The sequence below is a fragment of the Nycticebus coucang genome, chromosome 4, assembly GCF_027406575.1.
Source record: "Nycticebus coucang isolate mNycCou1 chromosome 4, mNycCou1.pri, whole genome shotgun sequence".
NCBI classification, from domain to species: Eukaryota; Metazoa; Chordata; class Mammalia; order Primates; family Lorisidae; genus Nycticebus; species Nycticebus coucang.
The window spans coordinates 136,546,690-136,572,190 of record NC_069783.1 but is presented as its reverse complement, the minus strand read 5'-3'; the positions used below and the strand labels follow the sequence as shown (position 1 = coordinate 136,572,190).

General features: G+C 44.1%; 1 protein-coding gene and 2 gene segments (V, D, J or C); all 3 read left to right on the top strand.

Moving 5' to 3' along the window:
• Nucleotides 1–976: 976 nt before the first annotated feature.
• Nucleotides 977–1,634, top strand: LOC128584453 (probable non-functional immunoglobulin lambda variable 5-48). The segment is given in 2 exon segments: nucleotides 977–1,042; nucleotides 1,165–1,634. Coding segments are annotated over 2 exon segments (516 nt in total).
• Nucleotides 1,635–4,869: 3,235 nt separating this feature from the next.
• Nucleotides 4,870–25,501, top strand: part of LOC128584452 (immunoglobulin lambda variable 4-69-like) — a 134,895-nt gene continuing 114,263 nt past the window's right edge. The window contains 1 exon segment of the V gene segment in view: nucleotides 4,870–4,924. Coding sequence covers nucleotides 4,876–4,924 — 49 coding nt within the window.
• On the top strand, nucleotides 24,391–24,890 carry LOC128584912 (low molecular weight phosphotyrosine protein phosphatase-like). Its single transcript, XM_053590182.1, has one exon. The coding sequence runs from the start codon at nucleotides 24,391–24,393 to the stop codon at nucleotides 24,871–24,873; it is 483 nt and encodes a 160-aa protein (XP_053446157.1). The 3' UTR covers nucleotides 24,874–24,890.

Genomic DNA, 25,501 nt, shown 5'->3' with positions numbered 1-25,501 from the left:
AAATATCTCATATTCCACTATTCAATCCCAAATTCCTCAAACACCCTCCTGAGAAAACTGGTGACAAAAATATTGGTGGGTTAATGGTCTCTGAGTCTATAGGGGAGCTGATTCTGAATGGGGTGGGGAGATGGAGGAAGCTGAGGAAAGTGCGTCTGAGGACAGAGCACAGGCCGGACTTTATTCCAGGGCAACATGGTACCATGTGAGCCCCACAGGGACAAACCTCAGGGTCCCCTGTGCTCCCTTCACTGTGCCAATCAGCACAGCAATCACCACAGCACAAAATCATATAATCAAAACACAAGTGGACTCATGTCAGAGTAGCTGGAATATATTTCCTATAAGAACCATGGACCTGAAAAAGTACCTATATATGTATATACTAAATAATATGCGAAGGAAGGAATTTCATATGTGTAGCATCTTCTGAGGAGGCTAACAAAGTAAGCTGTCACTGATATACAGGTTTGCACCTCTCATAGTCCAAGATTCCTTCTGCTAGTGAGAATGTCTGTACTTACACACAAAGTGTCAGAATTGGAATCCCAGTATGTTATAAGATTCTGACTGTGCCTTGTAAAAAGACAGCGATCCAGAAGTTATGGAGACCAGCAGGGGGCGCTGGAGGACTGCCCTACACACAGGCTCAGGAAGGACCAGTCCCTCCAAGGAGCCTGGGCCTCAGGGCTGGGCCAATGCTCACTGATGAGGACTCAGCAGCTGTGTCCTCTCTTGCCTGGCACAGTCCCCTGAGTAAGGACCTTTGTATGGTCTCAGCAGGTACTTCCTGCCAAGGGTCCCCCAAAGGGCAAAGCAACCCCTCTTTCCTCAGTCTGCAGGGAGAGCTGAGCCCCAGTGCAGGGTCAGGGAGGGGCTGGGCAGTCCCTGGATAGAAACACATTTGCATGAGCAGCCCCTCCTGTGCAGAGGGTGGGGAGAAAAGGGGGCCTGGGGCAGCCCAGCCAGACTGTGGGGACCAGGGCTGTGTCCACCATGGCCTGGGCTGCTGTCCTCCTCATGATCCTCTCTCACTGCTCAGGTAAGGACTGGACTCAGAAGCCAGGAACAGCTCCTAACCTGATTCTTGATCTTCGGGGAAAGATTTCTAAGACACCTGACCTTTGATGCTGCCCCAGTAAGCACTTGTGTCTGTGTTTGCAGGTTCCCTCTCCCAGCCTGTGCTGACTCAGCCGCCCTCCCTCTCTGCATCCCTGGGGGCATCAGTGAGACTCACCTGCACCCTGAGCAGTGGCTTCAGGGTTGGGGACTTTGCTATACGTTGGTATCAGCAGAAGCCAGGGAGCCCTCCCCGGTACCTCCTGTCCTACTACTCAGACTCAGACAAGCACCAGGGCTCCGGGGTCCCCAGCCGCTTCTCTGGATCCAAAGACGCCTCCGCCAATGCAGGGATCCTGCACATCTCTGGGCTGCAGGCTGAGGACGAGGCTGACTACTACAGTCTGATATGGCATGACAGCTCTAAGACTCACACAGTGCTCCAGCCACATGGGGAAGTGAGACAAAAACACCCCTATTCTCTTGGCCTGGTGCAGGACCCCTTGGTGGTGACTGTGACCATGTCCAGCTCAGGGATGACGTCTCCAGTGATTGTCCTCAGGGCGCAGACCTGACAATGGCACATCCTTTTCTTCAGCTAAACTTTCAGATTGATCCACTGCTCATATCTTTTCTCTCTACTAATATTTTCACAGGCAGAAATATTTTCACAGACATAAAATTTTCTCAGTAGAAACCTTGTAGAGACCTGGTAGAGACCAAAATAGTTTGATTCCAGCACATAAAGCTGAGGAGCCAGGAGTGACTCAGAGGTGCTTCCCAGGTGCCTTTAGGATATGACACCACCCTGCAGGGAGGAATTTTATTCTCTACAATAGCAATGGGCCACCACAACATTAAAATAAAAATAAAACCCTACGATTCACAATAATATCAATATGAAACACTTGACTATAAATCTGAGAAAAATTGAAAGTATTATAAACTGAAAATTATGAACCCTTGCAAGAAATAACATAAATTTTCAATTCATTTATAGGAATATTTTTGGCTTTGAAAAATTCATTGTGGTTAATATAATGATTCTTCCCCAATTGATCTAAAGATACATCTTGAAGTCCTTGGGTAAAGTACGTGTGCAGGGAACAATGAGTAGGAAATAACAGCAAATAACGTAAATGGTCAATAAAGACAGTGATGAAGCACAGCCCTTGGGACGCCCCTGCTCAATCCCCTGTTACCTGACTGTGTCTGGGGAATGGTAGGGTGAGAGGGTGGTTTGAAGTCCAGGAGCTCAGATTTCATTCTGGATGTCCAGCTGAGTCCGGAGAGGACAGTGTCAGTTAGAGCAGAGGCCCAAGGTCAGGTGCAGGTCCCTTCCCAACAAGTCTGATTATGAGATACGCGATTTCCTATTTGGCTGTTTCTGATGTTGAAAGGAAACATTTTACTGATGCTGCTTCTGCTCAGAATGGGAAGCTCCCCTGAAGCTCTTCCTGGTCACTAGCAGTCACTTCGAGTGGAGGAGGATCAGTAGCCCAGAGCGGCAGTGACATTCTAACTGCCACACACCCAGGCCTGGTCTTTTCACTGCTGCTACTGCACAAAGTTTACAGGACTGGGGCAGTCAGAACCCCGGACCCTACCACGGGCTCTGAGAGTCCCCAGGGGTCTCATGCTGGGGGAGAAGACCCCCTAATGACCCACACAGAAGACATGAAGTTGTATCACCTGTGAAGGCAAAAAGTGTTCACAGGGCTGGGGTAAGTTTTGGAGAAGACTCCATTGTTGGGGCAGAATGTGAAGATCTCCTGCAGCTCATCCTTCAGCCCCAAAGTCTCCAGAGAAGAAATGCAGGACATAGGTCACTAAGTGTACGTGGGGAGCTGATCTGGTGAAGACGTCACTTCAGACCAAAAGTGCGTTTCCCCTTCCTCAAGTCATAAGCGTCACTGGGGCATATGTGGCCACCTTCAGAGAGGAAGATCGTGACACAGGATGAGAGAGATGTGAGGCTTCAGGACCATTTCAACAGATGGAAAACAGACTGCCGGAAACTTTATTTTCAATACAATTTGACTGACTTCAACTCTGAAACTAAATGCTTACCAATGCAATGTGTTTCATTTCTTCCTAGAGCTACAAAATGAAAACCAACAGAGAAAACTAATAAACAAACACCAGGGGATATTTCAGCTCTATTGACCTGAGAAAACCTCCAGGAGTCTCATAATATAATATCTGAAATGTCTTAGATACCAAAAGAAATCACTTGTCATATTAAGAACAGGGAAAACTACAACGTGAATAAGGAAAACAGGATCCACAGACATAGGCAGTGAGATGATCCAGGTGATGAACTTGTATGGCAGATGCATGTAAGTCGGCAATTGTAAAATTCCTTTCATCAGCTATTTCAGATATTTTTGAAACAAATGGCAAAGGATAAAATCTCAGAAAAATGTAGAAGTCATAAAAACTAAATGGAAATTATAGAACTAAAAGTTTTATTGAAATAAAAGAGTTTTTAATAGAACATTTTGTAAAGACTCAAGTACAAGTAAATATGAAACTAAAATTCAGACACTAGAGAAGATATTTCACTCAAGTAGAGAAGAACGAATGACAGTTACCTCAGCCCAGCAGGGGGAGCTGTGGGTCTTCTCAGGGTTGAGCCAGGGCTGGAAAACACTCAAATGCTCGAATTTAATGCTCCCTGGGCCCGATCTCATTGGCCTGAGTTGGAGGGGACAGCAGGTGCTTCCTCCTAAGGGGCTCACAGCACCCAGCCTGCCTCACACTGTTGCTGCTCCCTGGGCTGGGGAGACCAAGAATCAGATGGTGCTGGTGCTGTTGGTGAAGGGCTCATATTCCCATAATGCACAACCCAACACACACACACACACCTCTCAGAGAGCTCAGGAGGAGATCTAAGAACCATCCCAGAGTCCAGAAACAGTGTGGGTCTGGAAGATTTTTGGAAAGTCCACACCATGGCCTGGACTCTTCCTCCTCCCTCTTTGCCCAGGTACAAAATGATTTCTGAGACAATCCTTTAAAGGGGTCCCTCTGTCTTCCTTCCTCAGTCCTATCATGTGTCTGATTTTTTTTTCTGGATTCTGTTTTCAGGCTGTGATGACTGATAGAGTGTTTTGATCTCCCCACGCTGCTCCCTGTGTATGATCTCCTGAGTGATCAGTGGGGACAAAGAAACAGGCTTCAAAAGCAGCCTGGAAAGTGTGATCATGGCTGAACTGTCCTATTCTTAGCTAATGGGAGTCTTAATTCATGTACAGTTTGTGTATAAGACATCCCATCCCCTTAATGAGGGCTGAGTTGTGTGTCCTGTTCCTACTGAGGAGCCAGAAATAAAAAACGAAGGACTGAGATGAGGTAGGAGCTGCCCTGAGGAGGAAGGAGCCTCACTGTGCCCTTGGGCGGGGAGTGGGCCGTGATCAAGGCCCTGGTGTGGGCAGAAGCCTCTCTCGGGACCCCCTGGGTTCTGGTCACAGACACGCTGGCCTTGGAAGTGGGCAGCAGGGGGTGCTGTGGGCCTGAAACTGAGGGTTCTGTAGGGCTCAGCTGAGAACACAGACTCCTGGCCCTGGGCTCTGCTAAGGGCTCGCTGGTGCCAGTAGCTGTGTTCACTCTTGATCCCTAGGGGAACCTCCACAAAAGCACAGGCCAGACTGCCTCCCAGAAATGACACACAGCCAGTCAGGCTACACACAGGCCCAGGGAGGGTTGGACTAGTCAGCACATTTGCATGCAGGGACCCTGTCTCTCTGGGCTGCAGCGGAGATAAGAGAGACCTGAAGAGTGTCTGCCTCAGCAGAGCTCTGGGGTGTCTGCACCATGGCCTGGATCCCGCACCTCGTCCTCACCCTCCTCCTTCACTGCACAGGTCAGGATGATCCTCAGCACCCTGACCCCCCCAGCCCACTGACACCTCCTCCTACATCCATGCCAGGACTGTCCTTCCCCGTAGTCCTTCCTCCAGGTCAGAATGGGTGTCTGTGTTTCCAGGGTCCCTCTCCCAGCCTGTGCTGACTCAGCCGCCCTCTGCATCTGCCTCCCTGGGAGCCCCAGTCAAGCTCACCTGCACCCTGAGCAGTGGGTACAGATACAACACCATTGCATGGCACTAGCAGCAGCCAGGGAAGGCCCCTCGGTACTTGCTGTATGTTACCAGTTCTGGAAGCTCCAAGAAGGGGGACGGGATCCCTGACCGCTTCTCAGGCTCCGGCTCTGGGACTGACCACTACTTAACCATCTCCAACCTCCAGTCTGAGGACGAGGCTGATTATTACTGTCAGACCTATGACAGCAGTGGTATTGCTCACAGTGACACAGGCAGATGAGGAAGTGGGACAAAAACCTCAGCCTGCTTAAGGTCTTGTTCTATGACAATTTTCAAATTTTAAAATATGTACCATATAAACTAAATCTTCCTGAAAGCACGTTGGATGTAAAATCTTTCCACTCTATCTTCCCTTGAATAATTCTGAATTCTCAGGAAAACTGAAAGCAAAAACAAACCCCTGTGCTGACACTGGATTGTTGCCTGTTTATCTAAATGTGCTAAAACCAGTGTCTGCTGGGCTGGCCTTGTTTTCTTCAAAGGTGGAAAATGAGCCTCTTCTGACTCACATGTTGGTCAGTACCCAGGGACCATCTCAGCAGGTGGACAGTCCTACAGCATGGACTGTGTCCTTCCAGGTGTTGTAGCAGAGACCTCCCCTTGCCTCCCAGTCACCTGTGCTCAGGGCTGCCTGCGTCTCCCAGTCTCCTTACCCTGCAGAGACAGACAATGGGAAGTGATTTCCTGCCTGAGGACACAGGTTAGGGAGGAATTCCAGACACAGAGGTGGCCTGGCTCATTCATGGGTACTCACAGCTTTAGCTGTCACATCAGGACAGAGGAGTAGCTAAGGGGACAATAATGGCTGTGAGGGCAGCAATGTCCTTGTGGGAGGTGAGAGGGGAAGGGGAGGCTCCTCCTCTGCTGGGAAATGCTGAGCCTGCTCCAGGGGAGTTGGGGACACAGGTCCCATGAATGTGACTTTTCTACAGCTGATCCCACTCAGGGACGTTGGGACCCCATGGGTGGATTTCCTGAGCCCAAAAGGTACTGACTTTGGTCCTTTCAACAGTCTAGGCTTTGAGGTGGAAGGTGTGTCTGAGGGACATAGGGTAGCAGAAACTTCTCTGTCTGTTCATGTATCACCCACCTGCCCCCAGTAGCTTTGTGACATGCCCGTGTGCCTGAGTCACCTTCTCCTGCACAGGGCGCTGCACACACTTTCACAGTGACCATGGTGACTGGTCCCAGGGCTTCCAGGAAGAACCTCTCACTTTATAACCTAGCAAAGGAGTGATGGACCTTTGGGGGCCCCAACCAGATTCTCCTTTGTCAGCACAACCTCCATGACACCCCTGGGCTCCAGGCTGAGGGTCAGGCTGATCATCACTGTCACAACTGAATAAAACCAGATGCCACCAAGAGTTCCCATCCTTGTGAGAGTGAGACAAGAATCTTCCCTCCACGCCCTTCATTGGATCCATCCCGTGGCCCTTCCTGCTCAGGTTGTGGCTGCTGCTGTTACTTGTGCTTCCAGGAGGTCTGATTCTCTCAACTAGGCTAGTATTTCTCTAATCCAGGGCAATAAAACTTTTTTTCATGTCTTTGTAGATCGTGCATCTGTCTTCTTTAGAGAAGTTTCTCTTCAAGTCCCTTGCCTACCCTGAGATGGGATCACTTGTTCTTTTCTTGCTAATACATTTGCGTTCTCGGTGGATTCTGGTTGTTAGACCTTTATCGGAGGTATAACCTGCAAATATTGTCTCCCATTCTGAGGGCTGTCTGCTTGCTTTACTTAATATGTTCTTGGCGGTGCAGAAGCTTTTTAGTTCAATCAGGTCCCAGTAGTGTATTTTTGATACTGCTTCAATTGTCTGGGGAGTCCTCCTCATAAAATATTCACCTGTTCATTCTGTTCCAGACATCTACTTCTCTGTTTTTGTGCCAGTACCATGCTGTTTTGATCACTATTGATTTATAGTACAGTCTCAGTTCTGTTAGCGTGATTCTTCCTGCTTTGTTTTGATTGCTGAGAAATGCTTTGGCTATTCGAGGTTTTTTCTGATTCCATGTAAAATGAAGTATTATTTTTTAAACATATTTAAAGTATGACAATGGAGCTTTAATAGGAATTGCATTAAAATTATATATAGCTTTGGGTAGTATAGACATTTTAACAATGTTGATTCTTCCCAGACATGAGCATGGTATGTTTTTCCATTTGTTAACATCTTCAGCTATTTCTTTTCTTAAAGTTTCATAGTTCTATTTGTAGAGATCTTTCACGTCCTTTGTTAGGTATACTCTCAAATATTTCATCTTCTTTGGTACTACTGTGAAAGGAATAGAGTCCTTGACTGCTTTATCGGCTTGATTATTGTTGGTAGATATAAAGGCTACAGATTTATGGGTGTTGATTTTGTAGCCTGAGACATTGCTGTGTTCGTTGATCACTTCTAAAAGTTTTGTGGTAGAATCCTTAGTGTTTTCCAGATATACAATCATATCATCTGTGAGGAGTGAAAGTTTCATCTCTTCTGACCCTATATGGACGGCCTTTTCTTCCCTAATTGAAATGGTTAAAACTTCCATTACAATGTTAAAGAGCGATGGGGACAATGGGCAACCTTGCCTGGTTCCTGTTCTAAGTGGAAATGATTTCAATTTATCTCCATTCAATACAATATTCACTGTGAGTTTGCTGTAGATGGCCTCTATTAGTTTAAGAAATGTCCTTTCTATACCAATTTTCTTAAGTGTTCTGATCATGAAGGGATGCTGGATATTATCAAAAGCTTTTTCTGCATCAATTGAAAGAATCAAATGCTCCTTATTGTTTAGTTTGTTTATGTGCTGAATTACATTCATAGATTTATGTATATTGAACCAGCCTTGAGAGCCTGGGATAAATCCCACTTGGTCATGCTGTATAATTTTTTTTGATGTGTTGTTGGATTCTGTTTGTTAGGATCTTATTGAGTATTTTAGCATCAATATTCATTAGTGATATTGGGCTATAATTTTCTTTTCTTGTTGGGTCTTTCCCTGGTTTGGGGAACCAGGTGATGTTTGCTTCATAGAATGTGTTGGGCAATATTTCTTCTTTTTCTATATTTTGGAAGAGGGTTAGTAATATAGGTACTAGTTCTTCTTTAAAGGTTTGGTCGAATTCTGACGTAAAGCCATCTGGTCCCGGGCTTTTCTTTTTAGAAAGATTTTGTACAGTTGATGCTATTTCAGAACTTCACATAGGCCTGTTCAACATTTCCACTTCGTTCTGTCTAAGTCTTGGTAGGTGGCGTACTTCTAGGTATTGGTCTATTTCTTTCAGATTTTCATATTTCTGAGAGTAGAGTTTCTGGTAGTATTCGTTAAGGATTTTTTGAATTTCTGAGGGGTCTGTTATTTCATCATTACCATTTCTGATTGATGAAATTAGAGATTTTACTCTTTTTTTCTTGGTTAGGTTAGCCAAAGGTTTATCTATTTTATTGATCTTTTCAAAAAACCAACTTTTGGATTTATTGATCTGTTCTATAATTCTTTTGTTTTCAATTTTGTTTAATTCTGCTCTGATTTTGGTAATTTCTTTTCTTCTGCTGCGTTTGGGGTTGGAGGGTTCTTCCTTCTCCAGTTGCTTGAGATATCCCATTAAGTTATTAACTTCCTCTCTTTTCATTTTCTTGAGGAAGGCTTGCGGTGCTATAAATTTCCCTCTTAGGACCGCTTTTGCAGTATCCCAGAGGTCCTGATAATTCGTGTTTTGATTGTTGTTTTGTTCCAAAAATTTGGGGATTTCCTTCTTAATCTCATTTATAACGCATATATCCTTGAACATGAGGTTGTTTAGCTTCCATGTATTTGTTTTGGTATGCAGATTCCTGTTGTTATTGAGTTCAACTTTTATTCCATGATGGTCTGAGAAGATGCAAGGAATAATTTCTATTTTTAAAAATTTGCTGAGGTTAGATTTGTGGCCTAGGATGTGGTTGATTTTCAAGTATGTTCCATGGGCTGATGGGAAGAATGTGTATTCAGTTTTGTTGGGATGAAATGTTCTGTAGATGTCTGTTAAGTCCAGATGTTTAATAGTTAAGGGTTTAAATCTAAAATTTCTTTGCTTGGCTTCTTTTTGGAGGATCTATTCAGCACTGCTAAAGGGGTGTTAAAATCTCCAACTACTATGCAACTGGAGGAAATCAAGTTGCTCATGTGTGTTAGACTTTCTGTTATAAATTGAGGTGTGTTCTGGTTGGGTGCATAAATATTAATAATTGAGATATCATCATACTGAGTATTACCTTTAAGAAATATGAAATGTCCATCTTTATCCTTCCTTATTTTGGTTGGTTTAAAGCCTATTGTGTCTGCAAATAGGATAGCAACGCCTGCTTTTTTCTGGTTTCCATTTACCTGGAGTATAGATGACCATCCCTTCACCTTGATTCTATATTTGTCTTTTAATGTAAGATGCAATTCTTGTATGCAGCAGACATCTGGCTTCAGTTTTTGTATCCAGTCAGCCAACCTGTGCCTCTTTAGAGGACATTTAAACCATTCACATTAATTGAGAATATTGATAAGCCTTTCGAGAGTCCGTTGGACATTTTTAATTCATTTGCGACTGTGGAAGTTGGAATTTGATCAAAATTTTCTGGGTGGAGGATTACTTTTGTGGTGGAGGATTATGCTGGTTTTCATGCAGGATAGGTCTGAGAATATCCTGTAGAACTTGTTTAGTTATGGCAAATTTCTTCAACATGTGAATGTCATTGAAGTATTTAATTTCTCCATCATAAATGAAACTCAGTTTAGCTGGGTACAGGATCCTGGGTTGAAAGTTATTTTGTTTTAGGAGATTAAAAGTCCGTGACCATCCTCTTCTAGCTTGAAAGGTTTCATCAGAGAGATCTTCAGTTATTCTAATATTCTTGCCCTTGTAGGTGATGGTTTTCTTTCGTCTGGCTGCTTTCAGAATGTTCTCCTTAATATTAACTTTAGTGAAATTGATTATGATGTGTCTGGGGGATGTCTTATTTGGGTTGAGTTGTGCTAGAGTTCTGAAACTGACTGCTATATGAATTTCAGAATCTTTTGGCATGTCTGTAAAGTTCTCCTTCATAATCTCATGGAGAAAAGACTCTGTGCCTTGTGGAGTCACTTCGTTGCTTTTGAGGATCCCTATAAGACGAATATTGGTTTTCTTCGAATTGTCCAGGAGGTCTCTGAGAGAGTGATATGTTTTTGCTCTCCATTTCTCTTCTTCTTTGAGAGTTTGGGAGCGTTCTAAAGCCTTGTCTTCCATGTCAGAAATCCTTTCTTCTGCTTGCTCCATTCTGTTACTGAGGGATTCTACTGTGTTTCTCAGATATTTGAGGGCTGCAACTTCTTGTCTCAATGTGTCATTATCTTTGGTCATTTGGTCTTTGAATTTGTTGAATTTTTGATATATCCTTTGGGTTACTGCTTGGAATTCTAATTCGATTGTATTTGCTATGCAGATTCTGATTTCGATTTTTGACATCTCAGCTATTGTTTGTGCATGGGATCTTGTGCTGTGTCTGTCACATTGATCCTTGGGGGACTTGATCTACTCTGATTATTCATATTGGCAGAGTTTTTCTGTTGATTTCACCTCATAATTGTTTTTCACTGTTGCCTCTGGCCATCCTCAGAGTTGGGGAGGTGTCTCTCCAAGATTATACCCCAGTGGAATAACTATATTGTTGGTGGATCTTTGTAGGGAGTCACCCTGTGTAGTTCCTCTGCAGCTTCCCCAGCTAGGGAGTTCTGGTTGTGGAAGCAGCTCCAGAGTGTGACACATCCAGATCCAGCAACAGGGCGGGAGGTGGTATGCACGGTCCTGGGAGTGGCTGGCACCCAGTGAGTTTGGCACAGAGAGCCCAAGGCTCTAGCAGTCTCTGGCCAGGATAAGGGCTCTGTGCAGAAGCAGGGAGTGATCTGGAGGGCACACAGCTACCAGTGTCCCTGGCCAGATGTATGGGCTGGTGTGGAGGCAGGAAGGGTACAGGAGGGAGGGAGGACACTGGGTTGTGTGGTTCCCGCAGTTCCTGGTCAGGGCATGCAGAGGCTCGGTGGGTGCAGCTCTTATGGAGGTCCGGGCGGTGCCAAGCTCAGGAGTTTGAGGCTGCTATGAGTTTTGATGCCATGGCACTCTACCCAGGGCAACAGCCCAAGGCAGTGTGCCAAAACAAGTTACAGTCTGCCCCTGAGGGTTAAGGCTGTAAGGCAGCTCAGTCCCCACCTTTAGGCTGCTCAGTCGCTAGGTTACTAGCTCCTGCCCAATCCTTTCTCTGTGAACCTGAGGGAGGAGCTTGCCAGGGCAGTTCTCTCACAATGGCTCCCTGCAGCCCACAGCTGAATACTATTAGCTCCTCCAGCTCAGTGGCTCAGTCTGGGGCCCTAGACAATGCCCAAAGTCCTCCACACTCCTGCTCAAGCTCTCCCCAAGGCAGTTCAACTGAGTGCCAATTCCAAAAACAACAAAACAGTTCACAGGTAAGGCCTTTCTGGTTTGCAGTCTCATTGCTGCTTGTGCTTATGGTTGCCCGTTGGATTAAGTTGATCGAACACACGCAACCACTTTCCAGTTTTCCACTGTTTTTGTCCTCCTCTTTGGGTCCAGAAGGCCCTTGCTGACTCCCTGTATTCTCAAAGGGATGATTATAGGCAGATCCCACCAGGCAGAGATGCCTGGAGTCTTATTTCCCCAGACTCACCATGCCCAGTTCCAGGGAAGCTGTTACTTGGCTGCCATCTTGCTCCATTCCTAGGCCTGGTCAATTTTATGTAAATTTCCTAGTCCTGGGAAAGAAAAGGATTGTAGCCATTGATTTGCGAAACAGACATGTCTCAGACCCCTTGTCCCAGACATTTTAAATTTAACTACTGAGGGTCCCAGACATACTAAATGTAACTACAGAGGGCCCCAGGTGACTATATATTTCCCTAGACAAAGAGCCTGGGTTGAGACAGAGAGTGAGAGAGACAGCGGGACAGCTCTGGAGCTTTTCTCTCCCCAGTTGGGTTTCCTCTCCCTTCCAGAGCTTTGGTGTTTTTGTATTATTTTCTGTAAATAAGTCCTGTCTCACCACTGATCTGTGGTCTGTGGATTTATTCTTCAAGTCACCGAGACCAAGAACCTACTGAAGATGAAATTCTGGTATCAATATCAAGAACAAGAAAAATTAGAACTTGAATGACAAAAGACTATTCATAACACTGATAGGATGTAGGCAATAAAATCGTAGGGTAGATATTTTTAAATCAGGGATGATACAATCCTTGATGAGGTTGATGAGCTGGTTCACTTATTCTTGAAACACATATAATAGAAGAAAGTCTCTTTATGATTTGTTTTAAAAACAAATTAAATAAAAATTAGCAGACAATTTTGTAAAGAAAGAAAACATGACTCTCTAGAAACTTAAGAACAAGTAACTATGATAAATTTAGACGTTAGAGAAGTTACTTCCGACAAGTAGACAAGAAAGTACGAATAGTAGTTGCCTCAGCCCAGCAGGGGGAGCTGTGGGTCTTCTCAAGGCCGAACCAGGCCTGAAACAAATTCAAATGTTCGAATTTAATGGTCCCTGGACCTGAGCTCACTGGCCTGAGTTAGAGGGGACAGTGGGTGCTTCCTCTCAAGGGGCAAGCTCAAAGCTCAAAGCCCAGCCTGCCTGACAGTGTTGCTGCTCCCTGGGCCAATGACGCAGACTCAGATGGTGCTGCTGGTGTTGGTGAAGGGTTCATTTTGTATAATGCTCAACACAACGCACACCCTCTTCCCAGTGGGGTGAGATGAGACCAAAGAACCATCCCAGAGTCCAGCAGAAACTGTGGGCTCCTAGGGTGTTTGGAGAGCCCACATGGTGGCCTGGCTGCCCACCATTCTCCTCTCCCTCCTTGCTCTCTGCCCAGGTACATAAAGATTTCAGAGACACCTTTGAAGGGGTCCCTCTGTGCTCTTTCCTCAGTCCTCTCATATGTCTGATTTGGTTTCAGGGTTCTGTGTTGAGGCGACTGTGGGGACTCAGGAGATCCGCTGGAGTGACAGCCATTCTCATGTGAGACTCTAGCATCAGAGCAGCCAGCTGTGGCCACCATCCTTACTGGATGAACCATAGTCTTCCCAAGTCCCCAGGACAGTGCTTTATGATGAACAACAAACATTCCTGGACACCTGCCTGGTTCTCGGTTCCCTGCTTGCGGGCAAAACTGCCCTGACTCTCTTGGGGACCCAGCCCAAGGTCCAGGCAGAGGACTACAGCAGGCTACTCTACAAGGTGCTCTGCACGGGGAGATGCCCAGATTGCGGACAATACCTAAATCTGGCTTTTTCTGAGGCTCGCTACACACACGATGGTGTGATGTCAGGATCACACAGGCAGACGCCTGAGCTCTCAGGGCAGACTTCCTGTTGACCATCTTTACAGAGAAAGGTGAATGTCAGACCAGAGGTTCTCAGACTTTCATGGGGAAATGGATCATATGGAAACCTGTACAATGTGGATTCTGACTCAGTGACTCTGAAGTGGAGGCTGGGATTCTGCAGTTATAAAAAGTCCCTTTCTGTGGTGTCCTTTTTCCCAGACGTCCAGATGTGAGGTTAATTGTCACCAGGTAAATAAGAATGGTGGATCAGCTGATGTCCTCCTGACTCAGTGTGCCTGGTGTTCTGATAATACAGTCCTGAGAATACAGGAGGATGTGGAGAGGACGCCATGTGACGATGAGGGCAGAGAAAAGATTTATGTGGCTGCAAACCAAAGGACACTAAAGCTTGTCAGCAAACCACCCACAACCGGTAAGAGGGAGGCATGATCCCCAGAACAGAGCACACAGAGCCCCATCTCTGGACTTTGCAGGACTGGCCTCCAGAAGGGCTCATTTCTGTTGCTCTAGGCTGCCCAATGTGTGCTGCTTTGTGACTGTTGTCCCAGAAAACAAATGTACCAAACAACCAACATAATAGGGCTTCTGAATTTGATTGCATTTATTTCAACTTGCCCTCACTTTCTCCACAAGTATGATCATATCGGGGCCCCTAATTCTGTACTTTATGTCTGCAATTGTCATTTAGGCTTAATATAGTGAATCTTCTGTTTTTAGAATACATGAATATATGAGCACTGCTTAATACTATGAATATGATAAGTACCAAAGGGAAATTGCAAATTTTAAATTATTACCCTTGTTCATCGGTATCAAGATGTGAAGATGAAAAGACCATGTTGTTATTACCAGGCTTCAGGTCATCTCTGGGGATGGGTGAGCTCAGAAGGAGTTTCCACCACACTTGATGGGAAACCTCAAGTCATTATGCTCAGCCCGCCATTTAAAAATAGCGAAACAGGATAGTACTTTTCTGGACACACTGGCAAGAGGCAGAGCAGACAGAGGCATGAGGAGCAGTCTTTCACCAACCTGCCAGCGCCTCCCTGCCTCTGTCAGACCAGAGACTCGCAGATGTTCCTGGGCATAAGGATCACCTGGGATCCTGTTACATGTGGACTCTGACTCAGGGCATCTGGAGTGGGGCCTGAGATTGTGCATTTATAAAGGGTGCTTTCCCCCAACCCTCCACATGTTTGTCTCAGCATCACCAAATATATAAGAATGGTGGGGAAAACAAAGGAGGAAACCCATTAGCAAATGAAAACAGAAAAGAAACCTCTCCAAAGAGAATTAAAGAATTTTGATTAAAGAAGGATTCCAAGTCCATGCAGGAAGAAGACAGCTGAGGAGCTGGGAGAGGCTCCACTTTCTGTAGGAAAAAGACTGAAATGAAAGCAAACACACCCCAACCCCACCTCTGGCTGCCGCCCAATCTCCACACTGGTTTTCCCTCCACCCCGTCCACAGCGAAGTCTATTCCCACCTCTCCTCTTCCTCTCTCTGACTCACAACTCTCCTGCTCAGTCTTTGGGTCTCTCTTCCTTTCATTCAACATCCTCCTCTCCTTTGACCTCTTCAACTAACTGCTTAAATATTTGCTTAAGAAAAGATACGGACTTGTAAGAAATTTTCACTCACATCCTCTATTTTCCTTGTACTTCTCTGATCTCCCATTTCAGAAGAAGCCCCCAGTGAGCTGATTCCCTTCCCTCATCACTGTGAGGACCTTCTCCTCCTCCTCCCTGGGTCTCTCCTCACTCCCGGTGATCCTAGTGGGTCCCCAGCCTGTTGCTTTATTCCTCAGACACTCCCCAGTCCATTCCTGTGTGTGACCTCCTAAGGGCCCAGTGGGGAGAGAGAAACCCAGCTTCAAGAGGAGCCTGGGAAGTGGGATCATGGCTGACCTATCCTGCTGTCAGCTAACGTGCTTATTATTTCATGTACAGTTTGTACAGGAGACACAATGTCCCCTTAATGTGGGGAGAGTTGTGTGTCCTGTTTTCATTGAGGAGGCTCAAAGAAAAGAATAAAGACTGAGATGAGGTTGCAGCTGCTCTGAGGAGGGGCCTTGCTCTGCCCTTGGGCAGGGAGTGGGCAGTGGACAAGGGTGGACCTGAGCCTGGGCAGCGGGGTGTGCTGGGCAGCTGTCACTGAGGGCTCTGTTGGGCTAAGCTGGAAATCCAGATTCCTGACCCTGGGCTCACTGCACTCAGCAGCTGTTTAGTCTTTGAGTCCCTGGGAAGCCTCATGGCAGGCCCAGTCCACACTCCCGCCCAGAAATAACAACCAGACAGTGGGGCTGCAAACAGGCCCAGGGAGGGTTGGGCTGGGCAGGGGAAGAGCAGCACATTTGCATGCGGGGCCCTCTCTTTCTTCTGGTGCTGGAGGGGGATAAGAGAGACCTGCAGCATTTCTGCAGAATTTATACCATGTTTGAAAAACAATAGGAATATGTGAATTAGATTAAAAGACTAAATTCAGACACCTTTGCTTCAGAAATAAGCATCTCTCATGGTACATTTCTGACTAAGAGCAAAAGGAAGAATCTTTTTCTATATTAATAAATTTAATTTATTAGCTTTCATTTTAGTACAAGACACATATTATGTAACAGTCTTGAAAAATATTAAAAATAGGGGGCAGAACATGATGGCGGGCAGGACGGATGTGTAGCCCACCTCTCCCAAGTCATCAGGTGAGAGGAAAGGTGGTCTGGACCTTCCCTGTGTGTGGATTATTGGAGTGGACAGACAGCTGGAGATGCCCAGTGAACTGGCAGACTGCTATATATGAGGGGCTGTTTAAAACCACAGACTCTGTTGTAGAGATTCTTCCCTGCTCAGCTGTGCCGGCCAGCAGGCCCCTCCCCTACGGAGGTCAGCAGCTTGTAAATGCTGACAAAACCCAATTGACAAATATTTATTCCTGAACTGAGGGAGGCCTCCGAAAGGAGAGCCACTCAAAACCACGGGTAGCTGGGCAAACTGTTGGACAATTGAAGGGAAGGGATACTGCCCGGGAAACAGACATTTTGAACTACCCAAAAGGGCAGGTATATTTCCCCCAGGTGTTGGAGGGGGCTGGCGGTTCAGGCTGTGCAGCAAACTGGTGGGGCGGATCCAAAAGGGAAACTCTGAACCATATAACTCAGAATAAGTCCCCTGAACACTCCAACCACGGGACCGGCTACAGCTACTGAAACCGCAGACATGGCTTTAGCTGCTAAAGCCGGGAACTTGGCTTCAACCCCGGGAACAAGCTACAGCAGCTAAAACCGCAAACCTGCCAGCGACCAGACGAACTCAGCACCACTCCCCCTACAGCCGATTGAGGTCGCCAGTTTGCAGGAGAACTTGGGAACAGAGTGGAAAGACTTAAGAAGCATGGACACCTGCACTGAGGGGGAAGGTTGGTCACAAGTGCTGTCTGGAAAAGAACAGCCGAGGTTACACAATTCTTAGGCGACAAACTTTTACAGAAATTCCAAAATGGCCATCGGCCATGGAAGGTGGTTACCATGGTAATAGTATAAACTGTAAATCAGGTATAAGCCTCGGAACCACTCACAGCGCCACCTGGTGTCCAGAAAGTATATTGCAGTATGAATATATTCCTACGAAAATTGATCCCTACAGCAGACATATAGATACATATAGGTATATTTCTACATGCAAGAATATTTTTGTATTTCATGCCTTTTTTTTTTTTTGGTTTTTGTGGGGTTTTTTGTTTTGTTTTGTTTTTGTCTGTTTTTCCTCACCATTTTCTTGGAGGAGATTTTGATAATTTTTTATTATTACTGTTCATATAGATATATTTTTTATTTCTATGTTTTCTAATTGTAATTTCTTCTTTCTTCTCTTTTAACAATTCTACTAACACCCCTTTTTCTCTCTTTTTTTCCCTTTCTTTCAATTATTTTACGATTATCACTATTTTAATTGCAGTTGTTCTTACATTGCTGTTGTCATGGCTGTTGCCTGTATGTCTATGTGTTTCCATCTGTCTCTGTATCTATGGGTCCGTGTGCCTGGTAACTTTTGTATCTGTTTATTTGTTCATTTGGTCTCAATGAGCTTGGTGTTACGACCTGCAACTCTGAGCTCCTAGCCCTCCCCTCCACTCTCACTCCATGATCTGGAGACCTGCCCCTCCAGGAGTCCAGATTCTTGGGTGAACTCTCGAGAGGTGTAGACAGGACCTTAATTGCAGCTGTCCAGTGCTAACTCTGTAGCAAAGGAGCTAGAAGACGACGGTCGGCTAAGAGGGAATTACACTGGAGCGGTGGTGCCCCAAGGTGCAGAGCAACAGCCATCTTCAGCAATAACAAGGCTCACCCCCAGATACCCCATAGCCTCTCCTCCTGTCTTCCTGGGCAACCAGATGAGGCCGAGCATCTTCTCAGATGGCAACCACCATGGAACAGACCTGAGACTGAAACACAGGCCTTGTGAGTAAAGGGTTTGCCTGAGGTGGCACTGACCTGGGTGGAACACAGGGACTAGAAAACACACCTGCAGAGCTGGGAAACGCCCAGGGTGGGGCTCATCCAGAGGACCACTTTACTGAGCCTAAGACGCACCTGGCCCTCAGGGGATCACCAGCCTATAGACAAAGGAGGCCAAGAGGCTACAGCCGACAACTGATCGTGCTGTGAATACAAACCTGCAGGACTAAAGACAGGGCCTCAGGCACAGGTTCTGGGAACTCAAATCAGCCTCTCCTCTGCAGAGGAATCTAGCAGAGTCAGAAACAAACTCCCACAGGATTGTTCCATTCACCCAGTAACATAAACTAAGGGTGGGGCTGGAACTGAGTGAACACCTCCAGCCTCCATCAAGTGCCGAGGTCAACAGGCCACACCACCACCTGCTGGATAAAGACAGAGAGTAGCGGCATAGACGAGCAGACACAGACTACCCTGTCACTTAGGCAGGTGCAAACCCCTGGATTATCTCCTTACTGCAGACAACTGACTGGGTCACAGCCCTGTGGAGCCAGCAGCGACTGGGTGTGACAGAGCTGCAAGGTGGGGAAGGAGGCATCAATCTTCCCAGACTAATCTGTTTACTGGGTGGCACTTCCTGACTCCACGCAGCACTGGAGAAAGCCATATTAGAGCAGTCACCAGACACCTGTGATCCAGTTCCCAGGGACCTCTTGAAGTCTCCCACCCGAGGCAGTTGCTGACTGAGACAATTGATTTGGATTTGAACTGAGCCACTCACCTGGGGACTATCCATGTGGTGCCCTGGGTGTGTGGTTGTAGGAAGGTTTGATTTTCCTTTTCCATTTGTTGCCTGTGGTGGGTGGGGTGACTTAATTGCTGGTATTTCTCCACAGCTGAGACTTCAACCCAGAGTAACTGTTTCACTAGGATCACATAGAAACCAGCTGAAAACAAGACAGAACCACTTAGTCCCTCTACACCAAACAGGGCCCCAGTTTCTCAGGCCACAGCACTGCACAGGTCCTCGACAAAACACCAGAGGAAAATCAAAGGGAGTAAAATAATCATGGGGCAGAATCAGCGGAAAAACTCTGGTAACATGAATAACCAGAAAAGATCAACACCCCCCCCCAAGGAAAGATACGGCAGATGTAATTGAAGATCCCATTCACAAACAACTGGCTGAGATGTCAGAAATCGAATTCAGAATTTGGATGGCAAACAAAATTAACAAAATGGAACTAGGAATTCGTGGAGAAATTCAAAAGCTGTCTCAAGAACTTAAGGAATTTAAAGACAAAACCACCAAAGACATAGAAACACTGAAGTAAGAATTTGCAGCCCTCAAAGATATGAAAAATACAGTAGAATCCCTTAGCAACAGAATGGACCAAGCAGAAGAAAGGATTTCCAACATTGAAGATAAAGCCTTTGAACACTCCCAAACTCTCAAAGAGGAAGAGAAATGGAGAGCAAAAATGGATCATTCTCTCAGAGAGCTCTGGGATAACTCGAAGAAGGCAAATATCCGTCTCATAGGAATTCCTGAAACAGATGAAAAGGCCTCACTGGGCACAGAGGCCCTTCTGCATGAAATTATGAAAGAGAATTTTCCAGACATGCCTAGAGAACCTGAAATTCAGATAGCAGATAGCTTCAGAACCCCAGCATGACTCAACCCCAATAAGACATCCCCCAGACATATCATAATTAACTTCACTAAAGTTAATATGAAGGAGAAAATTCTCAAAGCAGCCAGGCGAAAGAAAACTATTACCTTCAAAGGGAAGAACATTAGAATGATTGCAGATCTCCCTGCTGAAACTTTCAAGCCAGAAGAGGGTGGTCATCAACGTTTAATCTCCTAAAGCAAAATAACTTTCAACCCCGGATCCTGTACCCAGCTAAACTGAGTTTCATTTATGATGGAGAAATTAAATACTTTAATGACATTCATATGCTGAAGAAATTTGCCACAACCAAACCAGCTCTTCAGGATATTCGCAGACCTATCCTCCATAATAACCAACCCAATCCTATACCACAAAAGTAAACTCACTCAGAAACTTCCTATCAAACTCCAACTTCCACAATGGCAACAGGATTAAAAATGCCCACTGGACTTTTGAAAAACTCAATACCCCAAATTTCACCAAACTTATCAATACTCTCCATTAATGTGAATGGCTTAAACTACCCTCCAAAGAGACATAGGTTAGCTGACTAGATACAAAAACTCAGGCCAGATATCTGTCACATACAAGAGTCACATCTTAACTTAAAAGACAAATACAGACTCAGGGTGAAAGGATGGTCGTCCATATTTCAGATAAATGGTAACTAGAAAAAAGCATGTGTTGCTATTTTATTTGCAGATACAATAAGCTTTAAACCAACAAAAGTAAGGAAGGACAAGAATGGTCACTTCATATTTGTTAAGGGTAAGACTCAATATGATGAGATTTCAGTTATTAATATCTATGCACCCAACCAGAATGCACCTCAATTTATAAGAGAAACTCTAACAGACATGAGCAACTTGATTTCCTCCAACTCCATAGTAGTCAGAGATTTTAACACTCGTTTGGCCTTGAAGGATCGATCCTCCAACAAAAAGCTGAGTAAAGAAATTCTAATATAAATCTAACCATCCAGCATTTAGATTTAGCAGACATCTACAGAACATTTCATCCCAACAAAACTGAATACACATACTTCTCATCAGCCCACGGAACTTACTACAAAATCGATCACATCTTAGGTCACAAGTCTAACTTTAATAAATTTAAAGGAATGGAAAGTATTCCATGCATCTTGTCAGACCATCATGGAATAAAACTTGAGATGAGTAACAACAGGAATCTGCATACTCATACAAAAACATGGAAGTTAAATTATCTTATGCTGAATGATAGCTGGGTCAGAGATGAGATCAAGAAGGAAATTGCCAAATTTTTGGAACAAAACGACAGTGAAGACACGAACTATCAGAACCTCTGGGACACTGCAAAGGCAGTTCTAAGAGGGAAATTTATAGCACTGCAAGCCTTCCTCAGGAGAACGGAAAGAGAGGAAGTAAACAACTTCATGGGACATCTCAAGCAACTGGAAATGGAAGAACACTCCAACCCCAAATCCAGTAAAAGAAAAGAAATAACCAAAATCAGAGCAGAAGTAAATGAAATTGAAAACAAAAGAATAATACAACAGATCAATAAATCAAAAAGCTGGTTTTTTGAAAAGGTCAACAAAATAGATAAGCCTTTTGCCAACCTAATCAGGAAAAAAAGAGTAAATCTCTAATCTCATCAATCAGAAATAACAAACACGAAATAACAACAGACTCCTCAGAAATCAAAAAAATCCTTAATGAATATTACAAGAAACTTTACTCTCAGAAATACGAAAATCTGAAGGAAATTGACCATTACGTGGAAGAACGTCACCTTCCAAGACTTAACCAAAATCAAGTGGAAATGTTGAACAGGCCCATATCAAGTTCGGAAATAACATCAACCATACAAAATCTCCCCAAAAAGAAAAGCCCGGGACCAGATGGTTTTATGTCAGAATTCTACCAAACCTTTAAAGAGGAATTAGTACCTATATTACTCAACCTGTTCCAAAAGGTAGAAAAAGAAGGAAGACTACCCAACACGTTCTATGAAGCAAACATCACCCTGATTTCCAAACCAAGAAAAGACCCAAAAAGAAAAAAAATTATAGACCAATATCACTAATGAATATAGATGCAAAAATATTCAACAAGATTCTAACAAACAGAATCCAGCAACATATCAAACAAATCATACATCATGACCAAGTCAGTTTTATCCCAAGATCTCAAAGCTGGTTCAATATACGTAAATCTATAAATGTAATTCAGCACATAAACAAATTAAAAAACAAAGACCATATGATTCTCTCAATCGATGCAGAAAAAGCTTTTGATAACATCCAACATCACTTCATGATCAGAACACTTAAGAAAATTGGTATAGAAGGGATATTTATTCAACTGATAGAGGCCATCTACAGCAAACCCACAGCCAATATCATAGTGAATGGAGTTAAATTGGAATCATTTCCACTCAGATCAGGAACCAGACAAGGCCGCCCATTGTCTCCATTGCTTTTTAACATTGTAATGGAAGTTTTAGCCACCACAATTAGGGAAGAAAAGGCGATCAAGGGTATCCACATAGGGTCAGAAGAGATCAAACTTTCGCTTTTCGCAGATGATATGATTGTATATCTGGAAAACACTAGGGACTCTACTACAAAACTCTTAGAAGTGATCAAGGAATACAGCAGCGTCTCAGGTTACAAAATCAACATTCATAAATCGGTAGCCTTTGTATATACCAACAATAGTCAAGTTCAAAAAACAATTAAGGACTCTATCCCATTCACAGTAGTGCCAAAGAAGATGAAATACTTGGGAGTTTATCTAACGAAGGACGTGAAAGATCTATATAAAGAGAACTATGAAACTCTAAGAAAAGAGATAGCTGAGAATGTTAACAAATGGAAAAATATACCATGCTCATGGTTGGGAAGAATCAACATTGTTAAAATGTCCATACTACCCAAAGCAATATATAATTTCAATGCAATCCCCGTTAAAGCTCCACTTTCATACTTTAAAGATCTTGAAAAAACAATACTTTGTTTTATATGGAATCAGAAAAAAACTCAAATAGCCAAGACATTACTCAAAAATAAAAACAAAGCAAGAGGAATCACACTACAGGACCTCAGACTATACTACAAATCGATAGTGATCAAAACAGCATGGTGTTGGCACAAAAACAGAGAAGTAGATGTCTGGAACAGAATAGAGAACCAAGAGATGAATCCAGCTAATTACCATTATTTAATCCTTGACAAGCCAATTAAAAGCATTCAATGGGGAAAAGATTCCCTATTTAACAAATGGTGCTGGGTGAACTGGCTGGCAACCTGTAGAAGACTGAAACTGGACTCACACCTTTCACCATTAACCAAGATAGACTCTCACTGGATTAAACATTTAAACCTAAAACATGAAACTATAAAAATACTAGAAGAGAGTGCAGAGAAAATCCTTGAAGAAATTGGGTTGGGCGAGTTTTTTATGAGAAGAACCCCCTGGGCAATTGAAGCTGCTTCAAAAATACACTATTGGGACTTGATCAAACTAAAAAGCTTCTGCACAGAAAAGAACACAGTAAGTAAAGCAAGTAAACAGTCCTCAGAATGGGAAATTATATTTGCGGGTTATGTCTCCGACAAAGGTTTAATAACCAGAATCCACAGAGAACTCAAACGCATTAGCAAGAAAAGAACAAGGGATCCCATTGCAGGCTGGGCAAGGGACTTGAAGAGAAACTTCTCTGAAGAAGACAGGTGTGCGGCCTTCAGACATATGAAAAAATGCTCATCATCTTTAATCATCAGAGAAATGCAAATCAAAACTATTTTGAGATATCATCTAACTCCAGTGAGACTAGCCTACATCACAAAATCCCAAGACCAGAGATGTTGGCGTGGATATGGAGAAATGGGAACACTTTTTCACTGCTGGTGGGAATGCAAATTAATACATTCCTTTTGGAAATAAATATGGAGAACACTTAGAGATCTAAAAACAGAACTGCCATTGAATCCTGTAATCCCTCTACTGGGCATATACCCAGAAGACCAAAAATCACATCATAACAAAGATATTTGCACCAGAATGTTTGTTGCAGCCCAATTCATAATTGCTAAGTCATGGAAGAATTTCCAAGTGCCCATCAATCCACGAATGGATTAATAAATTGTGGTATATGTACACCATGGAATACTATGCAGCCTTAAAGAAAGATGGAGAGTTTACCTCTTTCATGTTTACATGGATGGAGCTGGAACATATTCTTCTTAGTAAAGTATCTCAAGAATGGAAGTAAAAGTACCCAATGTACTCAGCCCTACTATGAAACTAATTTAGGGTTTTCACATGAAAGCTATAACCCAGTTACAACCTAAGAATAGGGGGAAGGGGGAAAGGGAGGGGAGGGCGGGGGGAGGTGGGTAGAGGGAAGGGGATTAGTGGGATTACACCTGCGGTGCATCTTACAAGGGTATATGTGAATCTTAGTAAATGTGGAATGTAAAGGTCTTAGCAAAATAACTAAGAAAATGCCAGGAAAGCTATGTTAACTAGTGTGATGAAAATGTGTCAAACGGTCTATGAACCAAGTGTATGTTGCCCCATGATCATACTAATGTACACAGCTATGATTTAATAAATAATATATATATTAAAAATACAAATTTTTATAGAACCATCTTTCCTCCTTACTTTACATTTAAATCAATGTCTCTAGCAATATATGTTAAACTTCTAACCCATGGTACTTCCCAAGGTGACCTTATTTAAAAAACAATGTCTTTAAAGATGGCGGAGGTGGCACCCAAGTCAGTGCTGTTCCTGTGTCTAGATAATATTTGTCGGTCAACCATTGCAGAAGCTGTTTTCAGGAAACTTGTAACTGATCAGAATGTTTCAGAGAATTGGAGGACAGACAGCATGGCGACATCAAGGTATGAGATAGGAAACCCCCCTGACTACTGGGAGCAGAGCTGCATGAGGAGGCATGGCATTCCCATGAACCACGTTGTCTGGCAGATTACCAAAGAAGACTTCGTCACGTTTGATTATATACTGCGTATGGATGAAAGCAATCTGAGAGATCTGAATAGAAAAAGTAATCAAGTTAAAAACTGCAAAGCTAAAATTCAACTACTCGGGAGCTATGATCCACAAAAGCAACTTATCATTGAAGATCCATCCCTACTATATGGGAATGACTCCAACTTGGAGAGGGTGTACCAGCAATGTGTCAGGTGCCGCAGGGCATTCCTGGAGAAGGCCCACTAAGGCTGGGTCTGCATGGCTGCAGCTGATAACACCTGGACCCCCGAGGCTCTGCCTGTGTCAGGCCAGGGGCTCAGGTGCAGTGATGCTCTGTAGCTCCAGCTCTTTCTTCAGTTGATTTGTTTCTTACCTTAAAAAATAATTGCAGGATTAAACCAGTTGTGTTTTGCAGAAGAATAAATAAAAATCTTTGACTCAGACAGTTTATGGGGTATAGTAAGAATTTATGGATTACTCTAACCCCTCACTTTGCCCTAATTACAAAATTAGTGGAGCAAACAGGGTATAGAACAGAGTAAAACACGATGTCAAACCTCACTTGAAGGCCCAGGTCATCACCTAAACATCTTGAGACTTGGATAACCTAGTCTACCCCTTGAGTAAGTTGATGTGGATAGCTGAATGGACAGTGATGTCTGCTCCCCTGAGCCACCTCTCTCTTTCTTTCTGCCTCATGGCTTTCTATTGATTGACAATAGCTGCCTCCCGAGGGAACTAAAAGTCTAGGTTATAAATGTTTTAATTCAGGATGGTGCCTATGGCTCAAAGGAGTAGGGCGCCAGCCCCATATGCCAGAGGTGGTGGGTTCAAACCCAGCCCCAGCCAAAAACTGCCAAGAAAAAAAAAGTTT

Excerpts from the sequence above, each read along its gene's own strand:
- LOC128584912 (XM_053590182.1), top strand. The coding sequence starts at position 24,391 with ATGGCGGAGGTGGCACCCAAGTCAGTGCTGTTCCTGTGTCTAGATAAT.